We start from the raw sequence: 24,235 nt of genomic DNA on the forward strand, positions 1-24,235 counted from the left end.
ATCCAATCACACCCATACTTGCTGGCTAATGGGATAGTTATCATGAACACTCCAGTGCCCAAACTTTGCAGCAACTGTTAACGGGTTGTTAATGCAAAAAATGCATTTCACTGTATGTTTCAATGTATACGTGATAAGTAAACTTGTAAGCCCTGGCATGAAACATCTACACTGACAGCTCCCTTTAACCAGAGGACCCAACCTTCGAATTGAGGGATGTCTACTTAGAACAGAGATGAGGAGGAATTCATTTCGTCAAGAGTGGTGAATCAGTGGGATTCATTGCAGGCCAAGCCATTGGGTATATTTAAGGCAGAGGAGGAAGGGTCCTTGATTAGTCAGGTCAGGAGAGGTCGAGAGGGGCAATAAATCAGCCATGATGGAGTGGTGGAGCAGACTTAATGGGCTGAATGGCCCAATTCTGGTTCTGTGTCTTACGGTCTTAACCCAGTGAATTTGATTCCTGTTCTCTTTTGGAAGCCTCTAAAATGCACTCAATACTCTGCAACCAGCAGGGCTTCTGCCTATGTGATCTTGCTCGCTGTCCTGCCCTTAAGACACTGACCACACTTCTTACTTATAATCAAACTTTATCTTCTCATTACAAGATGTACAGTATGAGAGGGTGTAATTTTAAGTGTTTGGAGGAAAGTGTAGGCATGATGTCAGAGGTAGGGTTTTTTCCTAGAGATTGGTGGGTGTGTGGAATGCCCCGCTAAAGATAGAAGTAGAGGTAAATACATTAGGAACATTTAAGAGACTCTTTGATAGGCACATATCTGAAAGAAAAATGGGAGGGCTATATAGGAGGGAAGGGTTAGATTGATCTTAGAGTAGGTTAAAAGATTGGCACAATATTGTGGGCAAGGCCTGTACAGAAAGTTCTATGCTACAGGCAACTATCCACACTGCAGAACTATGGGGAAAGGGCAAGGGACATTCGCCATTTGGATTGCTTTTGCGTTGAGTTAGCATGGAGCCAATTACACAGAGTAGTGGGTGTATGGAATGCCCTGCCAAAAGTGACGGCAGAGGCAAATATATTCAGGGTATTTAAGAGATTCTTAGATAGCGAAATGGTTGATAGAAAAATGGAGGGCAATGTGGGAGGGAAGGGTTAGATAGAAATAAAACCAAGCGTAACAATGGCAGTTAACTTTACCTGCACTCTGCTGTCTTATGTCCTAATTTGTATATCACAGAAAATGCTCTTAAGTTCCATCAGTAATGCTCAACAGTGCGTAAAATGCCTTCCAGGCAACCTCTGTACACTAGCCTCACTGCAAACAAGACATACAGGTTGAATAAGACTCAATTGACTGTGGCAGTATTGGAGACACTTCTTCTCAGCCACGCTGCTTCCAGTAAAAGCATAAATGCCCTGTTGAAGCATTACCCAAAACTACGTAACAATCACTGTAGCACCCGTCCAAGTCTCTTCAACATTGTAATTGTACTTGCCTCTACAGCTCCCTTGAAAACTCATTCCACATACCCACTCCTTCCATGAGATAAATGCTGCCCCTCACGTTCTCTTTAAATCTTTTTCCTCTCACCTTAAATCTATGCCCTCAAATTTTAGAGTTTCTTACTCTGAGAAATGCACTGCCCAGACTAAGACAATGATAAACCACTTCTGTAGAAAAATTTGCCCAGAACAATCATGGTCATGGATAGAGAAAAGAAAGGAATAGCATAGAGGAGGTCTCCCCCGCCCCCCCACATCTAGGCAATGAGCCTTCCAAGATTAAAGACTTATGGAAGTCCATGATCGCTCATGCCATATGACATTGTACATAACGATGACCTTGGGGAAAAGACAGTCCACCTTATCTATTCCCTTCATGATTTTACATACTTCTATAAGCCTCCTGTGCTCAAGGGGAAACAGCCTCAGCCTATCCAGCCTCTCATAATTTCCTCTCCTGGTAACAGCCTCTTGAAGCTCCCCTTGATGGAAATGGTGCTGTTAAATGAGAGAGAAAATTCAAAGACTGAACGCCATCCCATCAACCCTGCCTTGGTCAAAAAACATGCAAATTTTACCCTGTGTTTGGTACGAATGTTGTATCAAAGGTCAACTTCAGTCCTTTAGCAAGCTGTGGATAAATCAGAGATAAAGTGCTTTATACGCATAGTGAATAAACCAGACAAATACACCATCTTTGAACAATAACTATTATAAGCAGCAGATGTTGGGGGATTGCTTTTTGAACTATAAACTGCCTTTTCTAAAAGCCCGCTTCTAGAAAGTGCAGTAGGGCTATTAAAACAAAAGCCTCGAGACGTCTTAAACTTCTCTTTCCCCAAGCGGCTAATCTGATCAACCATTCTAGTTAGCCCCCCAACAACCTTTATCTGCACTGTAAACACTTTAAACCACTTTTTATAAAGCTGTTTACAATGCAAATACATGCTAATATTATTTATTTATGCACATTGTATTCCACTCTTTCATTCATGTTAATCAGAGCACTGTGCCAAGATAGATACCCCCATTTCCCCCATGTCGTCTTAAGGCTCCTATTTCCAATTCAGCACTCGGGTTCCTGGGGGTTATTATTTCACAGGACCTCATGTCTGGTGAACAGATCTCCTTCATTAATAAAAAGCACAGTTTGAAGCTTGAAGCTGATGGGCTAAAGCAGAAGAAATCCACAGCAGATTCCACTCCTGTACCTAATAAAGTGGCCACTGAGTGTATATGGTGAATAAAGTCGATCCCTCATCCCTAAACAGCATGCAACAATGGTCTGGGCTTTCAGTCACTGTCGCTAAGATTCATTGCCCAATTTATTTCACATCTGTCAGGCAGGCAATCAGAAAGCCATGAATAAGAATCTAATTTAAAACGAATAAACAAACTAATAATGTTATCAGGCTGCACTGGGAGGCAAATTACTAAAGCACAGTCAGCAAATTATTGAACTAATTGAAATGTTTGACAGTTGACACAAGCTGCGCCTAACAACAGTAAATAGTGGCCTAAAAAATGCCTCTACTAATAAACGAACAAACTGCGAAAGCAGTATGCATTAAGGGAATCAGGGAGTTGCATGCACCATTGCAACATTAAAGAGCTGCAGGAGTGAGTATGATAATGAAATTAGATAAACTGGTCATCTGGAAAACAAGTGGGCAAATATATCGCTTCGGTGGTGTGACATATACCCACAACCAATTGCTTTTAGACCTTGGGATTGTGTATGCAAACACGCGGATCAGTCAACAATAGTCATTTTTATCCTACAAGACATATTCTGCATGGGACATGCCAGACAACTCTGCTTCCAAATAATCAAGATTAAAAGGAACCTGATGTAATTGCCCAAGGTTCATCTTAGAAGATAGAAATTGGTCTGAAGAGGGAGCAAGCTTTACTGAGTTTGTGGCTCAGTTTTAGTTTTTTTCCAGCATTTTTAAAGCTTTTTTTAAGTTTGTGTGAATGGTTCTGGGTATAGAGTAGAGCATGTTTAGAAGTTCACCAGATAAATAAATGAACTTGAATCTTGAATAGGACATTGAAACCCTTCGGCCCACAATCCAGTGCCAACCTCTTAGCCTGCTCTAAGATCAACCTAACCCTTCTCTCCCACCTAGCCTCCATTTTCAATCTTGGACTGATCCAACAGGCACTGCAATGAGTTAATAATCTAAAAATGTTTTCTTTAAATAAACATAAGATAGTGCAGATACTGGAAATTCAGAACAACACACACAAAATGCTGGAGGAACTCAGAAGGTCAGGCAGCATCCGCGGAGAGGAATAAACAGTTGACATTTCAGGCTGAGACCCTTCATCATGGTCTCAGCCCAAAATGTTGACGGTTTATTCCCCTCTATAGACGCTGCCTGACACTGAGTTCCTCCTGCACTTTATACTTGTTCCTTTTACACCAATCTGTGTCTGTGGACCCCGCCCATTCTATGATGCCAGCATTCTGCACTACGTACCTGATCTTCGATGGTGACCTCAGAAGCCACAGTGTTTTCTGTAGTCCATTTCTTGGTGAAGGTGATACCATAGTCCTTCATTTTGTACTTGGTTTCCAGGCTGCCAGTAGCTTTACCTGTGTCAGTGTTTGAAGTTCCAGAGGTATTAAATTCCTAAAAGAAAACACAATTTTCAAATCTTTCCTATCCCCTTATCATCGCTATCTGTGCCCAGGGCAAATAAGGTAGTAGATTTTTCAACTTAGTTGTTAAAAAAAAATTCTTCCACAATTTCATCACAGGAAATTAAAATCGGAACCATGTTTTCAGCAAACAGTGAAAGCACGTAGTTGGTGTATCTGGCAGAGACCTTGACAGCCAGTCAAGATGTAATTCCACATGCTCCTCCAAAACTTGCTCAAATGGCTCTTCACAAGTTACTGAATCAGAGTCAGGTTTATCACCAACATACATCGTGAAATTTGCTGCTTGCGGCAGTATAGCTCAGTACGTAAAAAATTACTGTAAATACATTAAAAATAGTACAAACAGAGCAAATTAGAGAGGTAATCTCATGGATTCAGAAATGTGATGGCAGAGGGGAAGCAGCTGTTCCTAAAACATTGCGTGTGTCTTCAGGCTCCTGTACCTCCTCTCTAATAAGAAGAGGCCTCCTGACTGGGTGGTAAGGGTCCTTAATAATAGACGCTGCCTTCTTGAGGCATTGCCTTTTGAAGATGCCCTCATTGTTGGAGAGGCTAGTGTTCATGATGGAGCTGGCTGAGGTTACATCTTTTCGTAGATTTTTTCTGATCCTGTGCAGTGGCCCCTCCATACCAGACGAAGATGCATCTAGTCAGAATGGTCTCCATGGAATATCTATAGAAATTTGCCAGTCTTTGGTGACATAACAAATATGTTAGGCCCAGGACAGACCTTCAGAGATGTTGACACCCAGGAACTTATTATGCACTAAGTTAGATATTAAGAGTGTGTGTGTGTGTGTGTGTGTGTGTGTGTGTAAGTGTGTGAGAGAAAGAGAGAGAGAAAGAGAGAGAGAGAGAGAGAGAGAGAGAGAGAGAGAGAGAGGAGAGGAGAGAGGAGAGAGAGAGAGACAGAGACACACATGGGATTGCAGAGTGCATATGCAAGAGGGGCAGGCATAGTGTCTGTGGGCAGGGACAGAGAGAAAATTATTCTTCAGTTAAAAAGTCCAAACTAAGGAAGAAATGATCTTACAGCAGGACTCATTGGTAGTCCCACTGAGACCAAAGACAAGACTAAAAGCTGAATACAAAATGGTGTTAAATCCAATCAGCTGCTTAAAAATTTATGGGAAGAAATATACAATTGGAACACAGGTCTGAATAAGCACCAATGCTGAGTTCTTGCCATTGAATAGCATACTTACAATAACAGAATCTTTCACAGGCACAGGCTCACCCCTGGTGCTGTGCAAAAGTTTTAGGCATATACATAGAACTAGGATGCCGCACAGCACTATGTTTGTTGATGTGGAGCAGACAGCACATATGTAAATCTGGCAGGAGCAAAGGCTGCTGGGAATGGTGAGGGTGGACCACCACGGGAGTGGTGTGGAACATGTGACAGAAAAGGAGTGTCAGGGGTAGAGGGGTTGGTGCAAGTGGAGACGCACTCCACCCTGAGACACCAGGCAAGGCCATTTGATTCCAAACGATTGGTGTATTGATCATTGCAGAATGTCTCTCTGGTGCTTTCCGCTCCCTCCCTTCTCCCCTTTCCACAACCATGATTCCCCTCTCCCTGCCCACTCTTGGTCCACAACAGAGACCCATATCAGAATCAAGTTTATCATCATCCACTTGTTATGAAAGTACTGAAGATGGCACCAGTGAACAACGCAACTAAGGGCGACGTCCTTAAAACAGTTCACAAAACTAATTATTTTACTACTACTTTCAAATATGATTCTGCTACTGTTGGAACCTGTAGTTTACACTTTGATGGTGAGTTTTAGGGCCAATTGAACGATCTGGAGCTTTGCTGTTTCTGGGGAGATCGGTGAGGTTTTGAACAGAGTGTGCAGCCTGAAAGCCAAGAAGCCTGAAGATGGGGCACGAGCCCATGATCGACTCCATTTCTCGCTGAGCAAAGCGTCAGGCAAGAATGAAATCAACCAGGATAAGACTGGAAGGTGAGCTGATAGTTAGCGCTGGTTGCCTGCATTTGACTGGTCTCTCTCTCTCACCCAACACACATCAAAGTTGTTGGTGAACGCAGCAGGCCAGGCACCATCTCTAGGAAGAGGTACAGTCGACGTTTCAGGCCGAGACCCTTCGTCAGGACTAACTGAAGGAAGAGTTAGTAAGAGATTTGAAAGTTGGAGGGGGAGGGGGAGATCCAGATCCAAAATGATAGGAGAAGACAGGAGGGGGGGGGGGGATGGAGCCAAGAGCTAGACAGATGATTGGCAAAAGGGATACGAGAGGATCATGGGACAGGAGGTCCGGGAAGAAAGACAAGGGCGGGGGGAACCCAGAGGATGGGCAAGGGATATATTCAGAGGGACAGAGGGAGAAAAAGGAGAGTGAGAGAAAGAATGTGTGTATAAAAGTAAGTAACAGATGGGGTACGAGGGGGAGGTGGGCATTAGCGGAAGTTAGAGAAGTCGATGTTCATTGCGTCTCTCTCTCACCCTCTCGCTCAATGTTGCCGGGGGATGACGCTGGAGTCTTGGGTCTTGGGCAAGGTTTAACCGACATGGTTTGTGGATTGCACTTTGTAGTTCATGTTATGATGTGCTTCCGGTTACTTCCTTCTCACTGCTATTTTGTGCGATTTTGATTGGGGCAGACTGACTTTACTGCCTGTAGTCAGCAAACGACAGTGCTAAATTAAACTGAACTTTCCTAGACTGTTTCAATGAGTCTGTGATGTTTTATATTCTGTGTTTTTCACTTGATTTTTGGCATCTGCACAATTTGTTCTTTACTTGCGATTTGGGTGTTTGATGTTTTTCTTTGAACAGGTTCTTTGTTTCGTGGTTGTCTGTGAGGAAGGTGAATCTCATTGCTGTATGCTGCATGCATGCTTTGTAATAAATGTACTTTGAAGTTAGTTTTTTTTTTACAGCAGTACAGTGCAACACAAAATTACTACACTCACAACACGCTGGACGAACTCAGCAGATCGGGCAGGATCCGTGGAAACGATCAGTCAACCTTTCGGGCCGGAACCCTTCGTCAGGACTGAAGAGAGAGGGGGCAGAGGCCCTATAAAGAAGGTGGGGGGAGGGTGGGAAGGAGAAGGCTGGTAGGTACCAGGTGAAAAACCAGTAAGGGGAAAGATAAAGGGGTGGGGGAGGGGAGGCGGGGAGGGGATAGGCAGGAAAGGTGAAGAAGGAATAGGGGAAAACACAATGGGTAGTAGAAGGAGGCGGAACCATGAGGGAGGTGATAGGCAGCTGGGGGAGGGGGCGGAGTGAAACTGGGATGGGGGAAGGGAGGGGGAGGAAATTACCGGAAGTTGGAAAATTCAATGTTCACCCCAAGGGGCTGGAGGCTACCCAGACGGTGTATGAGGTGTTGCTCCTCCAACCTGAGTTTAGCCTCATCATGGCAGTAGAGGAGGCCATGTATGGACATATCCCAATGGGAATGTGAAGCAGAGATGAAGTGGGTGGCAACCAGGAGATCCTGTTTGTTGTGGTGGACGGAGCGGAGGTGCTCGCCAAAGCGGTCCCCCAATCTGCGTCGGGTTTCACTGATGTAGAGGAGGCCGCACCGGGAGCACCAGATGCAATAGATCACCCCAACAGACTCACAAGTGAAGTGTTGCCTCACCTGGAAGGACTGTGTAAATTACTACAGAACTGTGTAAAAGTCTTAGGCGTCCTAGCTACATACACGTGCCTAAGACCTGTCACACAGAACTGTACACACAGCAGTTATATGCAAATAAAAGTGTAAGCCAATCTGTTAATGTCTTCCCTCCTGGCATCAGATTTCTGAATGGACCATGAACCGATAAACATGACCTCACCCTGTTGCTCTCTGAATGTACTATTTAATTTTATACAGCTATTATATAATTACAGTAGTATTTATGTATTGCATTGTACTGCTGCTGCAAACGAACAAATTCCACAAGATATGTCAGTGATATTAAACCTGATTCTGATTCTGCAAGTACTGTAAGGAAATCCTAAATAGAATTTAATGCAGAAAATTATAAAATGATATTTTAGAAAGAAAAATTAAGAGTCAAATTAATATGATTGATTCTCTGGGTTAAGAAAGTACTCCCTACATGAATTCTATCAATTAGCCTTTGCTAGCAAATACTTCAATCCTTAATTCTTCCTCTTCTAATAAAACAAGAGCTTTGCGTGGTACATAATCCAAAGATTAATTATCTGCATGCCATCATGACACAATTGTTCAGCCTCACCTTACCCAAGGAACATTAATACAGAATTATCTGGTTGTGCCATGGCTTGGTTTGGTAACTACTCCGCCAAAGTCTGCAAGAAACAGCAGAGAGTTATGGACATCACTGAGCACATCACGGTGACTAGTCTTTCCACAAAGAGGACTATTTATACTTCTCACTGCCTTGAGAAAGCAGCCAACATTATCAAAGACCTCAGTCATCCCTGCCATTTTCTCTTCTACCCCCTCCCAATGGACAGAAGATATAAAAACACGAACCACTGGGCCCAAGAACAGCTTCTATCTCGCTGTTATGAAACTATCGAACAGTCCCTGAGGATGAGTAAACGGACTCTGGACCTCGCAATCTACCTCTTTATGACCTTGCACCTCATTTACTGTACTGCACTTTCTTTGTAACTGTAACATTTTATTCTTCATTGTTACTGCTTTCCCTTTTGTAGCAGCCATGCATCTATTTCAGAATCAGCATCAGAATCAGATTTAATGTTGCCGGCATATGTTGCAAAATTTGTTAACTTAGTGGCAGCAGTACACTGTAATACATAATATACAAAATATCAATTATAGCAAGCACATACAGTGGTGCTAGAAAGTTTGTGAACCCTTTCAAATTTTCTCTACTTCTGCATAAATAATGACCTAAAACGTGATCAGATCTTCACGCAAGTCCTAAAACTTGATAAAGAAAAGCTAATTAAATAAATTACTCAAAAAAATTATACCTGTTCATTTATTTATTGAGAAAATGTGTCCACTATTAAATGCATTTGTTGGAAAAAGTATGTGAACCTCTAGGATTACCAATATATTTAACGGTCAGGTGTTTCAATCAATGGGATGACAATCAGGTGTGAGTGTGGGAGGCCATGCCCTACTTAAAGAACACAAAAATCTGGCTCTTCATTTTCAAAGTCTGATCTTCACCACACAGGCTTTTGGAAGTGTGCAATGCCTTGATCAAAGGACACTTCTGAGGACCTCAGAATAAAGCCTAACCGGGTTGGAAAAGGATACTAAATCATTTCTAAAGAGTTTGGACTCCACCAACCCACAGTCAAGCAGATGGTGTACAAATTGAGGAAATTCAACACCATTGTTACTCTCCCCGGGAGTGATCAACCAACAAAAATTACTCCAAGAGCAAGGCGTGTAATATTCCAGGAGGTCATAAAAGAACCCTAGGGTAACATCTAAGGAGGGACAGGCTGTCTTGCATTGGCTAATGTCAGTGTTCCTGAGTCTACCATCAGGCAAATACTGAACAACAATGGTGTGCGTGGCAGGATTGCACGGAGAAAGCCACTACTCTCCAAAAACATTGCTGCCCATCTAAAGTTTGCTGAAGACCACGTGGATAAGCCAGACTAATGGAAGAATGTTCGGGGGACAGATTAGTCTAAAATAGAACTCTTTGGCTTAAATGCGAAGCGCTATGTTTGGTGAAAAGCAAACACTTCATTGCAGCAGAAGGACCTCACCCCACCTGTGGAACCTGGTGGTGGCAGTGTCATGGTTTGGGCCTGCTTTTCTACCTCGGGACTAGGCCGACTTGCCATCATTGATGGAACTATGAATTCTGAACTTTACCAGTAAATTCTACAGAAAATTGTTAGGGTATCTGTCCGTAAACTGAAGCTCCAGAGAAAGTGGGTCGTGCAACAAGTCAACGACCTTAAACACACATGTCAGTCTACCAAAGAAAGGTTAAAGTCGAAGAAATTTCACATTTTGGAATGGCTGAATCAAAGTCCTGACCTTAATCAGAATCAGAATCAGGTTTATTATCACCAGCATGTGTCATGAAATTTGTTAACTTAGTCATAGTCATACTTTATTGATCCCGAGGGAAATTGGAAATTGGCAGCAGCAGTTCAATGCAACACATAATATAGAAGGGAATAAATAAATTATGGTATACGTATATTGAATAGATTAAAAAACACGCAAAAACAGAAATAATTTGTATTAAAAAAGCGAGGTAGTGTTCATGGGTTCAATATCCAATGGCAGAGGGGAAGAAGCTGTTCCTGAATTACTGATTGTGTGCCTTCAAGCTTCTGTATCTTCTACCCGATGGCAACAGCGAAAAAAGGGCATGCCCTGGGTACTGAAGGTCCTTAATAATGGACGTTGCCTTTCTGAGACACCACTCCCTGAAGATGTCCTCGGTACTTTGTAGGCTAGTACCCAAGATAGAGCTGACTAAATTTACAATCTTCTGCAGCTTCTTTCAGTCTGTGCAGTAGCACCCCCCCCCATACCAGACAGCAATGCAGCCTGTCAGAATGCTCTGCACGATACATCTATAGAAGTTTTTTTGAGTGTACTTGTTGACATATCAAATCTCTTCAAACTCCTAATGAAATATAGTCGCTGTCTTCCCTTCTTTATAGCTGCATCAATATGTTGGGACCAGGTTAGGTATTTACAGATCTTGACACCCAGGAAGTTGAAACTGCTCACTCTCTCCACTTCTAATCCCTCTATGAGGATTGGTATGTGCTCCTTCGTCTTACTCTTCCTGGAGTCCACAATCAGCTCTTTCAACGTACTGACGATGAGTGCCAGGTTGTTGCTGTGACACCACTCCACTAGTTGGCATATCTCACTCCTGTATGCCCACTCGTCTCCATCTGTGATTCTACCAACAATGGTTGTATCATCAGAAAATTTATAGATGGTACTTGAGCTGTGACGAGCCACACAGTCATGTGTATATAGAGAATACAGCAGTGGGCAGTGGACTAAGCACACACCCCCGAGGTGCACCAGTGTTGATCGTCAGCGAGGAGGAGATGTTATCACCAATCCGCACAGATTGTGGTCTTCTGGTTAGGAAGTCGAGGATCCAATTGCAGAGGGAGGAACAGAAGCTCAGGTTCTGCAACTTATCATTCAGAACTGTGGGAATGATGGTGTTACGCTGAGCTATAGTCAACAAACAGCATCTCGACATAGGTGTCTGTATTGTCCAGGTGATCTAAGGCCATGTGAAGAGGCATTGAGATTGTGTCTGCTGTAGACCTATGTTCTGTCTGTCTGGATTGTATTTTATGTTGCACGTTTATTATGGGTCATAGTAATTTGTCACATGAGTATGGGAATGGTAGAAGCAAATGAGTATAGTTATGTATTCCTGCTTTGTTATCATTAGTTAGTTTAGGTGTTAATTAGAAGCAGCCAGGGACCAGGATGACTTTTTTTGACTGCTTAAATATGCTAATGTGAATGTTAATTACTGATTCCACTATATCGCTAATTTAATTTTGTTAATTTCTAATATCGCTACAAAATCATTCATTTTGCTGGTTTTGTAAATAACTTTCCAAGAGGCCCACAACTTTGTCATGGTTTGGAGATTTGTGTGCGTCTATGACCTGGAGAGCTATGTTAGCTGGAGTCAGGCTCTTGGCTCTTGGTAGGGTCACCCATGCCAAACAGGTCACAGGGTAGAGGCCAGACTAAGAGTGGACCACCAGTCCTCCAGATTCAAGGGTTCTGCTCAGGGTTAACAACACCGGTCAAAAAAACTCTTACAGAAACAGCAATAAAGAATCCTTCTACATCTGAGTGCGACGGTATTCCTGAGTCTCCACTCAGGACTTGCATAACTGACAGAAGTGAAATATGAGAGGAAGCTACTAACATGAAGAGGAAAGCCTTGAACACCGCCAAAGACGGGGTCCGACTGCTATCCTAAATGCCAATGGCATAACGGGCAGTAAGTAGCAAAGGATCAGAGAACAAACATAGAAGAGAACAGCTCAGGAACAGGCCCCTCAGCCCACAGTGTTGTGCCGAACCAGTTAAAAAGCAAATCAAAGACACCCAAGCACTAATCCCTGCTACCTACACCCCATGCCCATATCTCTCCTTCTTTCTTACATCAATGCACCTATCCAAACTTCTCTTAAAAGCCTCTAATGTATTTGCCTTTACCACCACACCAGGCAGTGCATTCCAGGAATCCACTGCTGAGTAAGAAAAACTTGGCCCTCACATCCCCCTTGAACCTACTCCCTCTCACCTTCAATGCACCCCCTCTGGTATTAGACATTTTAATCCTGGGAAACAGATATTCTCTGTCCACTCTATCTAAGCCTCTCGTAATCTTATAAACCTCTATCAGATCTCCCCTCAGCCTCCACTGCTCCAGAGAAAACAACCCAAGTTTATCCAGCCTCTCATGATCACACACCTCTAAACCAGGCAGCATCCTGGTAACCCTCTTCTGCTGCATCTCCAAAACCTTAATGGGGTGACCAGAACTGTATGCAATACTCCAGATGTGGCCTAACCAGAGTTTAATAAAGTTGCAACATAACCTCTTTACTTTTGAACTCAATGCCTTAACTAGTACGAGCAAGCATCAAGCTTCCATGAGCCTCCTTAACCACCTTATCGACCTGTGTAGCCACTTTCAAGGAGCTATGAACTTCAATCCCAAAACCACTCTGCTCAGCAACACTCTTGGGATCGAATGTACTTTTTTACGTCTTGGAACTCAGTTATTTGGAAGCATGTCAAATAGTATCAATTCCCTCTCTCGGCAGTGTTGGCCTGTTTTTGAGTGAGCACTGTAGCACTGTGTAATGGAATGATCTGTATAAATGCAGACAAAAAGTTTTCCACTGTATCTCAGTACATGTGAGAATGATAAACCACTTTTCTGATGTACAACACAGGGAATGCAGCACCACAGGCAGTGCCAGGAAGTCACAACATTCATTACATCAGAAGAAATTAATCAAATACTCTTCAACCCAGACACGGCAGTTAATTAATGTCAAAAAGGGAAAAAGGGTGTGAGCACACATGGATTCAGCATCATTCTTACCATCTGATTGCATAATCCAGCGCAAACAAGGTCAGGCAGCAGGAGAGGAAAAGTAATGAGCAGAAAAAAAAAGAGTATGTTAGAATTCAGCTGCAAGATCAAGTGTGAATAATACTGACAGATAACAGATGGGACGGTAGAAGCCTTTACTGCCAGGATTCAAGATCTGGAACAAAGCGAAGCTTTGCTGAAAATGGGCACAGTTTAGTGAGGCTCCATTTTGCCTACCCCTTCCAGCTATTCTGAAAGCGCAGTCAAGCTTCAAATTATTGTGGAAAAGTTTAGATGAATCACGAGATCAAAGGCAAGAGTACATCAGCAAAGGCATCTGCAGAAGACCATTCTCAAAGGTTACTGCTGGTTCAGTTAATGAACCAAATTAAACCAACTGATCCAAACCAACTCAGGTTCTGTTCAATTTGTCTCCATTGAAACTATTTTAACATATAATCATTAAAGCAATCTGCTGGATCACCAATGTCCATAAGTCCATGAGATATAGGAGTAGAATTCAGCCATTTGGCCTATCGAGTCTGCTCCATCATTTCATCATGGCTGATCCAATTTTCCCCTCAGCCCCACTTGGAGTTATTACACAACTCCAATTCTTGCTCTCTCACTCTTCCCAGGACTTTATGGAACATAGAACATTACAGCAGTACAGACCCTTCAGTCCACAATATTGTGCTGACCCTTTAACCTATTCAAAGATCAATCTAACCCTTCCCTCCTACATAGTCCCCCATTTTTCTATCATCAAGGGCCTATCTAAGAGTTTCTTAATTACCCTTGCAGGGATTCCTAACCTGGTGCCCATGGACCCCTTGCTTAACAGTATTGGTCCATGGCATAAAAAAGGTGAGGAACCCCTGCCCTAATGTATCTGCCTCTGTCACCACCCATGGTAAGGCATTACACACACCCACAACTCTCTGTGTAAAGAACTTACCTCGGACACCCACCCCCCATACTTCCCTCCAATCACCTTAAAATTATGCCCCAGGTATTAGCCATTTCCACATTGGGGAAAAGGGTCCTGGCTGTCCAATTGATCTATGCCTCTTATCTAGTACACCTCTATCAAGTCACCTCTCATCCTCCTTTGCTCCAAAGAGAAAAGCCCTAGCTCCCTCAACCTATCCTCATAAGAGCCCTTAAGTCCAGGCAGCATGCTAAGAAATCTCCTCTGCACCCTCTCTAAACCTCCTACATCCAATGTTGGTATCAATTCTGTTTCCTGAGCACTTTCTTGAATGGACCTTTGTTATGATGAGACTCGTGGCCTCACCATCTATCTCGTTATGATCTTGCACTTTATTATTTACCTGCAATGCACTTCCTCAGTGGCTTTTACACTTTATTCTGCATTGTTATTGTTAATTAATTCTCGCTCAGTGTACTGTGTACTGATTTGATCTGTATGAACAGAATGCATGACAAGTTTTTCAGTGTATCTTGGTACACATAACAATAATAAACCAAAAATCCTCAAGATATGCAAAGCTGTAACCTGAAGTAATTCACCCCTCATGCAGTAGTAGAGGAAGATCATGACTACTAATTCAACCATTATCAAAGTGTCCGTGTATCTGCATTATTCCAATGCCTCTCTTCAAACACTGTTGCCCTTTGCACACAGCACATACCACTATTCCAAAACAGACTCATTAACACTCACCACTCCAGTCGATGATTTGGTCTTGAGATCCAGCTTCACTAAACCGAACCCTGATGAATGAGAACAAGAGCACTTTAGAATGGACAACACAGAGAACACTACTGATATTGTAGAGGGCTTGATGTTAAAATCAAACTCCCATCTACCACTTCCACTGGCAGCTTGTCCCACATCCTCAGCACCCTCTGAGTGAAGAATTTCCCACTCATGCTTCCTTTAAATCAGGAGTTCCCGACCTGGGTCCACAAACCCCTGGCTTAATGGTACTGGTCCATGGCATAAAAAAGGTCGGGAACTTCTGCCTTCAACATTTCACCTTTCACCCTTAACCCACGACCTCGTTATAGTCCCACCTAACCTCATTGGAAAAAGCTTTTGTATACCTCCATATTTTGTATACCCCTATCAAATCTTTTGTTTTGCTACACTGCAGGGAGTAAATTCCTAATCTGCAAGGCGTTTTGTCTTTGTACATTCTCCTCACGGAATGTGTTGCTTTTCTCCAGGTCCTCCGTTTTCCTCAAGGAGGTACCGGGTAGGTTCACTGATCATTGTAAATTGTCCCATGATTAGGTTAGGGTTAATTGGGGTCGTCAGGACGGTGTGGCTCCAAGGGCAGGAAGGGCCTAATCCGCAGTGTATCAATAAATATTAAAAAAGATTCTATTCCCTTTCAACTCAGGTCCTCAACTCCTGGCAACATCCTTCTCACTTTTCTCTGCACTCTTTTAATCATATTAACATCAATAGTGAATTTCATGTCCTAAATGAATGTCAGAATCAGTTTTATTACCAACGAAACACGATGTGAAATTTGTTTTGCAGCAGTACAGAGGACGACATGAAAATTACTACAAGTTAGAAAATTAGTACCAAAATGAGGTAGTGTTCACGGGCCATTCAGATATCTGAAATGTAACGTATCAATGGCTGCTTCTGCTATTATCAAGCAGTACCAGGCTCACTATCCTGTCCAAATTAATATTCACGCCTCTCACGCACTCAAAGGCCATAAAGGAGCCTCTAAGATAGTGCTCAAAGCAAACGATAGCAAGAGTACAGAGAAAGTAAGTCAGTATTTTCCTAGTCAGGATGACTCAAGATGTTTCATTACCTCGGATATCTTGAATTTCTGGGGAAAAAAATTTGCAATTTTCTAAAAACCACCCACCCCCATCCATGCATAAAGTCTGGAACTGTTGGACTGAGGTGAAGAATTGTCATTTTTCTTGCAGTTTAACTTCCTAGTGCTTACTTTTTTTTATATAAATATAGCCACCTACAGGTAATTTTTCATTGACTTTTCCAGTAATTACGATACAGTTGTTTCTGTTAAGTTGGTATGGAAACACCAATGCCCTTGAACAGAATATCCATATGGCCCAGTCCATAACGGGAAAAGCCCTCCTAAGCACTGAGCACATTCTAACAAAATGCTGTCACAGGAAAGTAACATCCATCATCAAGGACTCCCAACCCCCAGGACATGCTCTCTTCTTGCTGCTGCCATCAGAAAGGTGGCACAGGAGAGTCAGGACTCACACCACCAAGTCACTCAACTTCACTCACCCCATCACTGAACTGTTCCCACAACCAATGAATTCGCTTTTAAACACTCTTCATCTCATGTTCTTGATACTTATTGTTTATTTATTATTATTTCTTCTTTTTGTATTTGCACACTTTGCTGTCTTCTGCACTCTGCTTGAACACCCCAGTTGGGCGGTTTTTCATTGATTCTGTTGTGGTTATTACTTTATAGATTTATTGAGTATGCCAACAAGAAAACGACTCTCAGAGTTGTATACAGTGTCATATATGTACTTTTGATAATAGATTTACATTGAATTTTAGTAACAGGTTCACTACTTGAATCTAGCCATTTTATAGGTTAATTATCACTGGAATGTTGTTATCCCTAGGTATGAGATCACCACAACTGCATTTTTTTTGCTTTTTTATTGTTCCCTCAGTTCCTATTTCTTGTTTTCCACTTTTGTAAGACTTAATAGAAAAGCACCCTCACTAAAGTACTCATTCGCTGACACCTCTGTCTTGTCTTGTAGCCACAGAGTAACCTGGGGAAAGATCACCGACAATCTACTGAATCATTAAGTTACTTTCCATTCCAGGGCAAATGAAAGCCCTCCTAAAGCAATCGAAAAAAAAATCAAGACATGATATCATTTCCAAATCAAATCTTATTTGAATAAAGTCTCCTACTCTCCATCCACAAAGATCGAGAGGGGCATAAGTTCGACTTGGTGTCAATGAAAGTCAAGGCACAAGCAAACACATGGCATGCAAGAAAATCCCTAGGAGCATGGCTTTCCGCAACAATTCTATAAACAGATCTCGATCCCATTTATAAGCCAATGCGGGCAAAATTCCAGACAATGCACAGAGCTCGCCACACAACCAATCAGCAACGAGGTCCCATCGTCGCCGTAATGATGAACGAATCAACTGAATGATAAGTATATGAAGGCCAAGCATTTGGAGGACACACAAGTGAACAGCGCACTGATGATGACTGCTTGTATGGTGACAAAGCATTTGCAAAAGGATTGCCAGGGCTGGAGAACAACTCAACCCAACTATTTGAATACATAATGAAGAAAACATATCAGCAATTACTTCAGCAGTAATCAATGAGCCTTACTGGATGTATTTACAGAAACAAGGCATGCTATAAAAATATAAATCAATTTTCTTTGTCATAAGGCAAGGTGCAAAAATAATCCCCAATCAATTTGCAACCTCATTTTAAAAGCCCATTTCTTACTTAATATTTGGAGCAAGTTGGAAACTCAGATAAAAAGATACTTACCATATCCTTTGCTGAAGAGGTCCCTGCTGGATTTCCCAAGGTCTGCGTACGAAGGTGGCACAGACATCCTGCCTTTGGAAAGGAGATAAACCATTATTCAGCAAACAGGAATTCAACACATTACCAGCTGTAAATTCTTACTCTCCCCAAATCTCAGAATTATTTGTTGCCGCAATTGGTGAACTTATCATTTGCTGGAAAGGTTCCAGAGTCCATGTTAAACAAACTTTAACCAGTTTTCGATAAGTAAGCTTATGAGGAACTTTTACACTGTTTTAGATTCGTTACAGTTCACTAGGTACTGATGCTGGATGCTTTAAATAGCATGACACTTTGCCAACTTTCATGACAAAACAAATAAATGTTTGAATCAATGTTCCAAAGGGAGATGTATCTAAAACACAACTGAATGTCTTCTACATACTAATCCTCTGGTTATACGTGTTCTAGCCTCATGGTCATTTTTCCTTAATACACATGAACATAATGCACATAGAGCTCCAGTAGGTAAGATTTTGGTATGGGAATAAGTCTCTACCAAAGGAGGTGAAAGGTGTTCCTTCCCTCTGCTAGCCTGCAGGCCACCCTTGGGCAACCCGATTAGGGTCATGTGAAGCCATGGGAGCAGGTGGTGGATGGTCGTATGAGCTGCTGGTGCATATCACAAGTCTTGGTTATGTGACCACTGACGCCAGACAATCTCTGAAGAGTATTGGTAATGGCTGGGGTCACCCGTCTTGTAAAGACACTGCCCGGAAGAAGGCAATGGCAAATCATTTCTGTAGAAAAATTTGCAAGTCATGGAAAGACAATGATCGCCCTTGTCATAAAACATGGCACATAGCAAGTGAACAAGATAAGATTGTTTAATGCCATTGTCCAGCACAGAAGTGTAAAGCAGAATTAAGTAATTGCTACTCCAGATCTGAGCAGCACAAAAAAAATACAATAAGATAAAGAACACAATAAATAGGACAATAAATACAAATACATAAGATACCTTATATACATAAACAGGAGAAATTCTGCGGATGCTGGAAATCTAAGCTACACACACAAAATGCTGGAGGAACTCAGAAGGTCAGGCAGCATCCAGCATTTTGTGTGTGTTCCTTTTTCACATAGATTGTTTGTATGTCCATACAGTGATGCTAGGCACAGGAGTATCTGTACGTAAGGTGACTCTGACAGGAAATGATAAAGTAGTGGTGGGTGGATCTGTGCGGGGGGGGGGGGGGTTAGTAACTATTCTGTTCTCTCTATAATTTTAAATTCATAAATGTCAATTGCGATCATTTTGAAACACCGCAGCCAATCCTGTCTGACCTGTATTACTGAATTTTTTGAAGAGATACAAAATAAGGGCAGAGCAGTAGATGTAGTTTACATGGACTTCAGTAAGGCTTTTAACAAGGCCCAATATGGGGATCTGATTGAGAGCCCATAAGATCTGGAACTGAATTTTGCCCTAGGTGGCAAGATAGGAAGAGAGAGTGACGGATAGAGAATTGTTTCAGTGACTGGATGCCTGTTATTAGCAGTGTTCCTCAGGAACTGGTGCTGAGCGCCTTGCTGTTGGTAATAAACACAAACAATTTGCATCTAGATGGAGCTGCATGTGCAGTAAGTTTGCTGAGGACACATTATCTATGACTACCAATCTTTGTACATATCCATAGGTTATGATATTGGTGTATTGGTATTGACGGCAGATAGAATTCAAAACAGACAAATGCAGGCTCGCGCTTTTTGGTAAACTAATGGGGCTAGGATTCCTACCAGTCTTAAGGAACATTAATGAATACAGAGAATTTGGATGACGCCCAGAGATCTTTGAAGATGGCAGTACAAGTAGATAATCTGATTAAGAAAGCAAATGGGATACTGGCCATCATTAGTCAGAGTACTGAAAGCGCCTGGGCCTGAAGATCCAACTTTTGGAAAACTTTGGTTATTCTTCAACCAGAGTACTGCATGTAATTCCGGTCACCACTCACTAGGCAGGATGAGTTAGCACTGGAGATGATACAGGAAGTTTCACACGATGGAACGCTGCAGATATGTGGAAACTGAAAAGCTAGATCCCTTCTCCCTGAAGCTAAGCAAGTGGGTATATAAAATTATGAGGTGCAAAGTAAGGGTAGACTCTGGGAAACCTTTCCCCATTTCAAAGATAGAACTTTGATGGTGCGATGTTCACTGAGCCTGGCAATTAGCTTGCAGACGTTTCATCACCAGTCGAGATGACATCCTCTGTGTGCAGTTGTTGGTGTTTCTCTCTGGGAGTGTTCACATTTATATAGAACCCCTGGCTCCGCCGTTCGTTTGCCTCAGTCTGTTTGGCTACCCCCCTCAGATGACCTTTGAATCCTGATTCAAATTTCTTTAGCTGGTGGGGATTCGCAGATGGCGTCTATTTTGATATGCTTGTTTACGGAGTTATCATAACTTAACCATTCTTCTAAAAATTCTTGTGTCTGCTTTGTGTTCGCCTGCACCAGCGCCTCCATGGTGTCCCAGTTAAAATGCTGACTTTCTTGGTTCTCATGTACTGAGATCAGCGACAGACGATCATGTTTCCATACCACCTGCTTGTGTGCCCGTAAATGAGCTGAGAGATTACATCCTTCCTGGCCAGACGTAGTTCTTGTTGCCATCTCCACAGGTGATTCCATACACCACATTGCCTATGGTGGTTGTCTTTACATGGTTCTTGAGACAAAATTCCTTAAAGGAAATTCCTTGAAGAGGAGAAGATGGCGGCGCGACCCAGCGCGCGCAGCCATTCCGAATGATATCATATTTGTGAAGTAGGATGCCGTGCACAATCCTGATTTGATGGAGACAGACGTGAAGAAGCACGAAGGAACACCTGGAGAAACTTCTGAAATGCCCGCTTCCCTGCCGCTGCTACTGTGTGATCGAGGATCTCCGGAGGGGAAGGCCCCAAATCCTCGGCTTTGCCTATTGCCGGGGCTGGGGTCGAAGCGCTCAGCTCAGTGCTCAGTGTCGGAGAGCTGGTCGGAGGCTCGGAGTTTTCGGATGGACTCGGAGTCGGACTGTGGTCGGATGCTTCCAGGATGCTGCATTGGCAAGTTTGCGGCGCTGGAGGTTTACCGTCTGCGTGAGATGATGGGACTTTCGAAAGACTTTGAGACTTTTACCGTGCCAGTGATCTGTTCTTATCAAATTACGGTATTGCTTTGCACTGCTGTAACTATATGTTATAATTATGTGGTTTTTGTCAGTTTTTAAGTTGGTTTGTCATGTGTTTCTGTGATATCATTCTGGAAAAACTCTGTATCATTTCTTAATGCATGCATTACTAAATGACAATGAAAGAGGACTGCATGTCCTCATAATCTAATCCAATCTAAAGTCGCCCTTGGTTTGTGAGTGATTGTGATGCCATGAGGTTCGAGCCATTCAGCTGTCATTTCTGAGATATTCTTGATGTACAGCAAAGTCGCATGTTGAGTAAGGTCTGTGTGACTTTCTCTCTTTAGTAACAAGCTAATTGCCAACCTCAACAAACACCACAACATGAAACGTTTCAATCCAAGCTACCAATATTCACCACCATCCGAAACAGATAGAACTAGCGGACATAGAACAAGAGGTTAAGCATAAGGGAGAAATACACTAAAAACACAATGACAGCTCTGCACTAAAATGGACCATTGTCTTGTGCTTTTTTCTATGTTCTAATAGAGTTTTCTCGTGCAGAATTGAGTACAAGTTATGTTTGTTTTTTTCTCGTAATGCTGCTCATCTGATGCTCTGTGCCTGTGATGCTGTTATAAGTAAGTTTTCATTGCACCTGTGCACATCACAATAAATTTGACTTTGACTTTTGGCAGCAGGTACAATACAAGAGGTTTTTTTCACATACAGAGTGGTAAAAGCAGTCTATATTTTAGGTCCATGACCCGACTGATAAAAGGACCTAGATTATCCCTTAACACAGATATTGCATTTTTTCTACATTTTCAATCTTTCTTCCAGATTTCCGGCATCTGCAGTTTGGTGTTTGATTTCCACCTAAAAGATATCACCACAATAGCTTCCCTCAGTTACTTGAGTGATATGGACCAGGAAGCACAAGAGGTTCTGCAGATGCTGGAAATCCGGAGTAACACACACAGACTGCTGGGGGAACACAGGTCAGACAGCATCTATGGAAAGGAATTAAGAGAAAATTCAAAACTCTGAGGTGCAAAAGGTCCTCATGCAGGATTCCGTAAAGATTAATTTGCAGGTTGAGTCAGTGGTGAGGAAAGCAAATGTGATGTTAGCATTCATTTCGAGAGGATTAGAATATAAAACCAAAGATATAATATTGAGACTTTATAAAGAACTGGTGAAGCCTCACAGAGAGCTGAGAGCAGTTCTGGGCCCCTTATCTAAGAAAGGATGTGATGACTTTGGAGAGGGTTCAAAGGAAGTTCACAAAACTGATTCTAGGATTGAAAGGCTTGTCATATGTGGAGTTTTTGATTGCTCTAGGCCTCGACTCACTGGAATTCAGAAGAATGAGGGGTGACCTCATTAAAAACTATCGGATCTTGAAAGGCCTCAATAGAGTGGATGTAGAGAGGATGTTTCCTATGGTGGGGGAGGATACAGCCTCAGGAAAGAGGGACGTCCATTTAGGACGGAAATAAGGAGAGAGTGGTCAATTTGTGGAATTTGTTGCCACTGGCAGCTGTGGAGGCCAAGTCATTGGGTATAGTGAAGGCTGAGGTTGATAGATTCTTGATTAATCAGGGTGTGAAGGGATATGGAGAGGGAGGCAGGAGATTGGGGCTGAGAGAGAAAATGGATCAGCCATGATGAAATGGCAGAGCAGACTCAATGGGCCAAACAGCCTAATTCTGCTTCTACATCTTCATGCTTCATGTTGGCTTTTTATTCCTTTCCCCAGAGCTGCCTGACCTGCTAAGTTCCTCCAGTAATTTGTGTGTGATTATAGACCAGATGAACGCGACAACAAAATTTGAGATTCTGTTAAAAATTATCTTGCACAACGCTTGCACTGAAATAACCTTGCTGTGGAAGCACATCCTCTAACAGCAAGGACGGAAGTAAAGTATGAAAGTAAAACATGCCCCCCATGAAGAACCTCAACTGTCACTTGTCTTTTTCTCTCTACAGATGCTGCCTGACCCAGAGTTCCTCCAACTTTCTGTGTCTTGCTGCGGATTCTAGCACCTGCAGTCCTGTCTTTCTATAGATTTCATACTACACCCTCTACAGAGTTTTCTTTCTCCTAGGTGAGCTACCAACCACCGGTCACAAGGCACCAGTAACCCACCTTTGCCCCTCCTCCTGTCAGTAAAAATGGATCTGACAGGCTTAGCAGCTAAATCACATGCGAAGGCCACACGAAGGACTTAGTTGTTAGCGCCCCCCCAACCCCCAGCTATAACAACCTTAAGGCACCATTAACTATTCAGAAGTTGACTGTAATCACTAGATTTCTTTTTAGATTATTAAAAATCAATCCTGATATTTCCACTCACCCTTCACTTATCTTCGGGTCTCAGTATGGCTACCTTCAGCAAATCTCCACTGCGAAACAGTTAGAGGCACAAAGACTGCAGAAGCTGCAACATCCAGGTGAAAGATCGCCACTATCTCCCCCCACAGATGCTGCCCGGCCTGCAGGAATTCCCCCAGCTCCTTACTAAGGCAGCCGAATCCTCCCGTCAGCTCCTGACGACCCCAGTGCGCACAGGGCCCTGGTTCCCACAGGTTCCCTGCGGCTCCCCCCGTCAAACAACAGGTTGAACACAGGCGGAGGCTCACCACCGCTTTCTGAAAGGCAACCAGGGCTGAGCGGTAGTTAATGGCCGAGCCCAGCAGTGCAGCACCGAGGGACGGGGCGGACTGGGCGAGGGAATGGTGGAATGGATGAGGGAGGGGGCGATCGATGTCCATTCCCTTGTCCCGAAGGCGGGGCTCGGTCAGACGGAAAGCGCCCGGCCGGCCTGCCTCCCTCCCTCCGCGCTGCCCGGTCGATCGAGTGTCCTTTCCTCCTCCCGGATCAGAGCCCCGCACCTACCCGCCGCCTCGATGTCTCCCGACGCTCCGGCTCCGCGCTGATCGACACGGCCTCTCCGAGAGGACAACGTGAAGGAGACAGCCGGCAGCACTGCGCCTGCGCCCGCGCCCGAGAGCTAGGGCGCATGCGCTGCGTCCGTCAGCAGGAGTACGTCGGTGGCACTGCGCAGGCGCTCTGAGACCGACCGGCCCCCTTCCCCTCGTCCGGCCAATGCCTCGTTCCCATGGTTCCCCGGGCACGCCAGCCTTGCATAAAACTTTCACTAAATCACTCTGCGTAAAATCCATACAGTAATCTCCAACTGTCTCCTGCTACTCAATATCCCTTCCACAGATTTAAATGATAGTAGACAACGGGGTGACCCGTTGGGGTACCCTTTGAGAGAAGGGTCGTGCAGTCTGATGTGACCAGAATGAACATTGAATTTTCCTGAATGCTACTGGTATCACTTTGCTTT

At 43.2% G+C, this 24,235-nt stretch overlaps 1 protein-coding gene across 2 annotated transcripts in view; it reads right to left on the reverse strand.

Moving 5' to 3' along the window:
* Positions 1–23,893, reverse strand: part of vdac3 (voltage-dependent anion channel 3) — a 29,046-nt gene extending 5,153 nt beyond the window's left edge. Inside the window, exons 1-5 of one of the 2 annotated variants that reach the window (XM_072266783.1) lie at positions 23,779–23,893; positions 17,715–17,782; positions 14,885–14,934; positions 3,955–4,107; positions 2,047–2,099 (exon numbers count right to left, since the gene is read on the reverse strand). In XM_072266783.1, the coding sequence (XP_072122884.1) occupies positions 2,047–2,099; positions 3,955–4,107; positions 14,885–14,934; positions 17,715–17,781 (323 nt within the window). In that variant the 5' untranslated portion in view covers position 17,782; positions 23,779–23,893. Of the gene's footprint in view, positions 1–2,046; positions 2,100–3,954; positions 4,108–14,884; positions 14,935–17,714; positions 17,787–23,778 lie in introns of both variants that reach the window. The other variant, XM_072266782.1, reaches the window with a different exon arrangement.
* Positions 23,894–24,235: the final 342 nt, after the last annotated feature.

The sequence above is a fragment of the Mobula birostris genome, chromosome 8 (genome assembly GCF_030028105.1).
Source record: "Mobula birostris isolate sMobBir1 chromosome 8, sMobBir1.hap1, whole genome shotgun sequence".
Lineage (NCBI taxonomy): Eukaryota > Metazoa > Chordata > Chondrichthyes > Myliobatiformes > Myliobatidae > Mobula > Mobula birostris.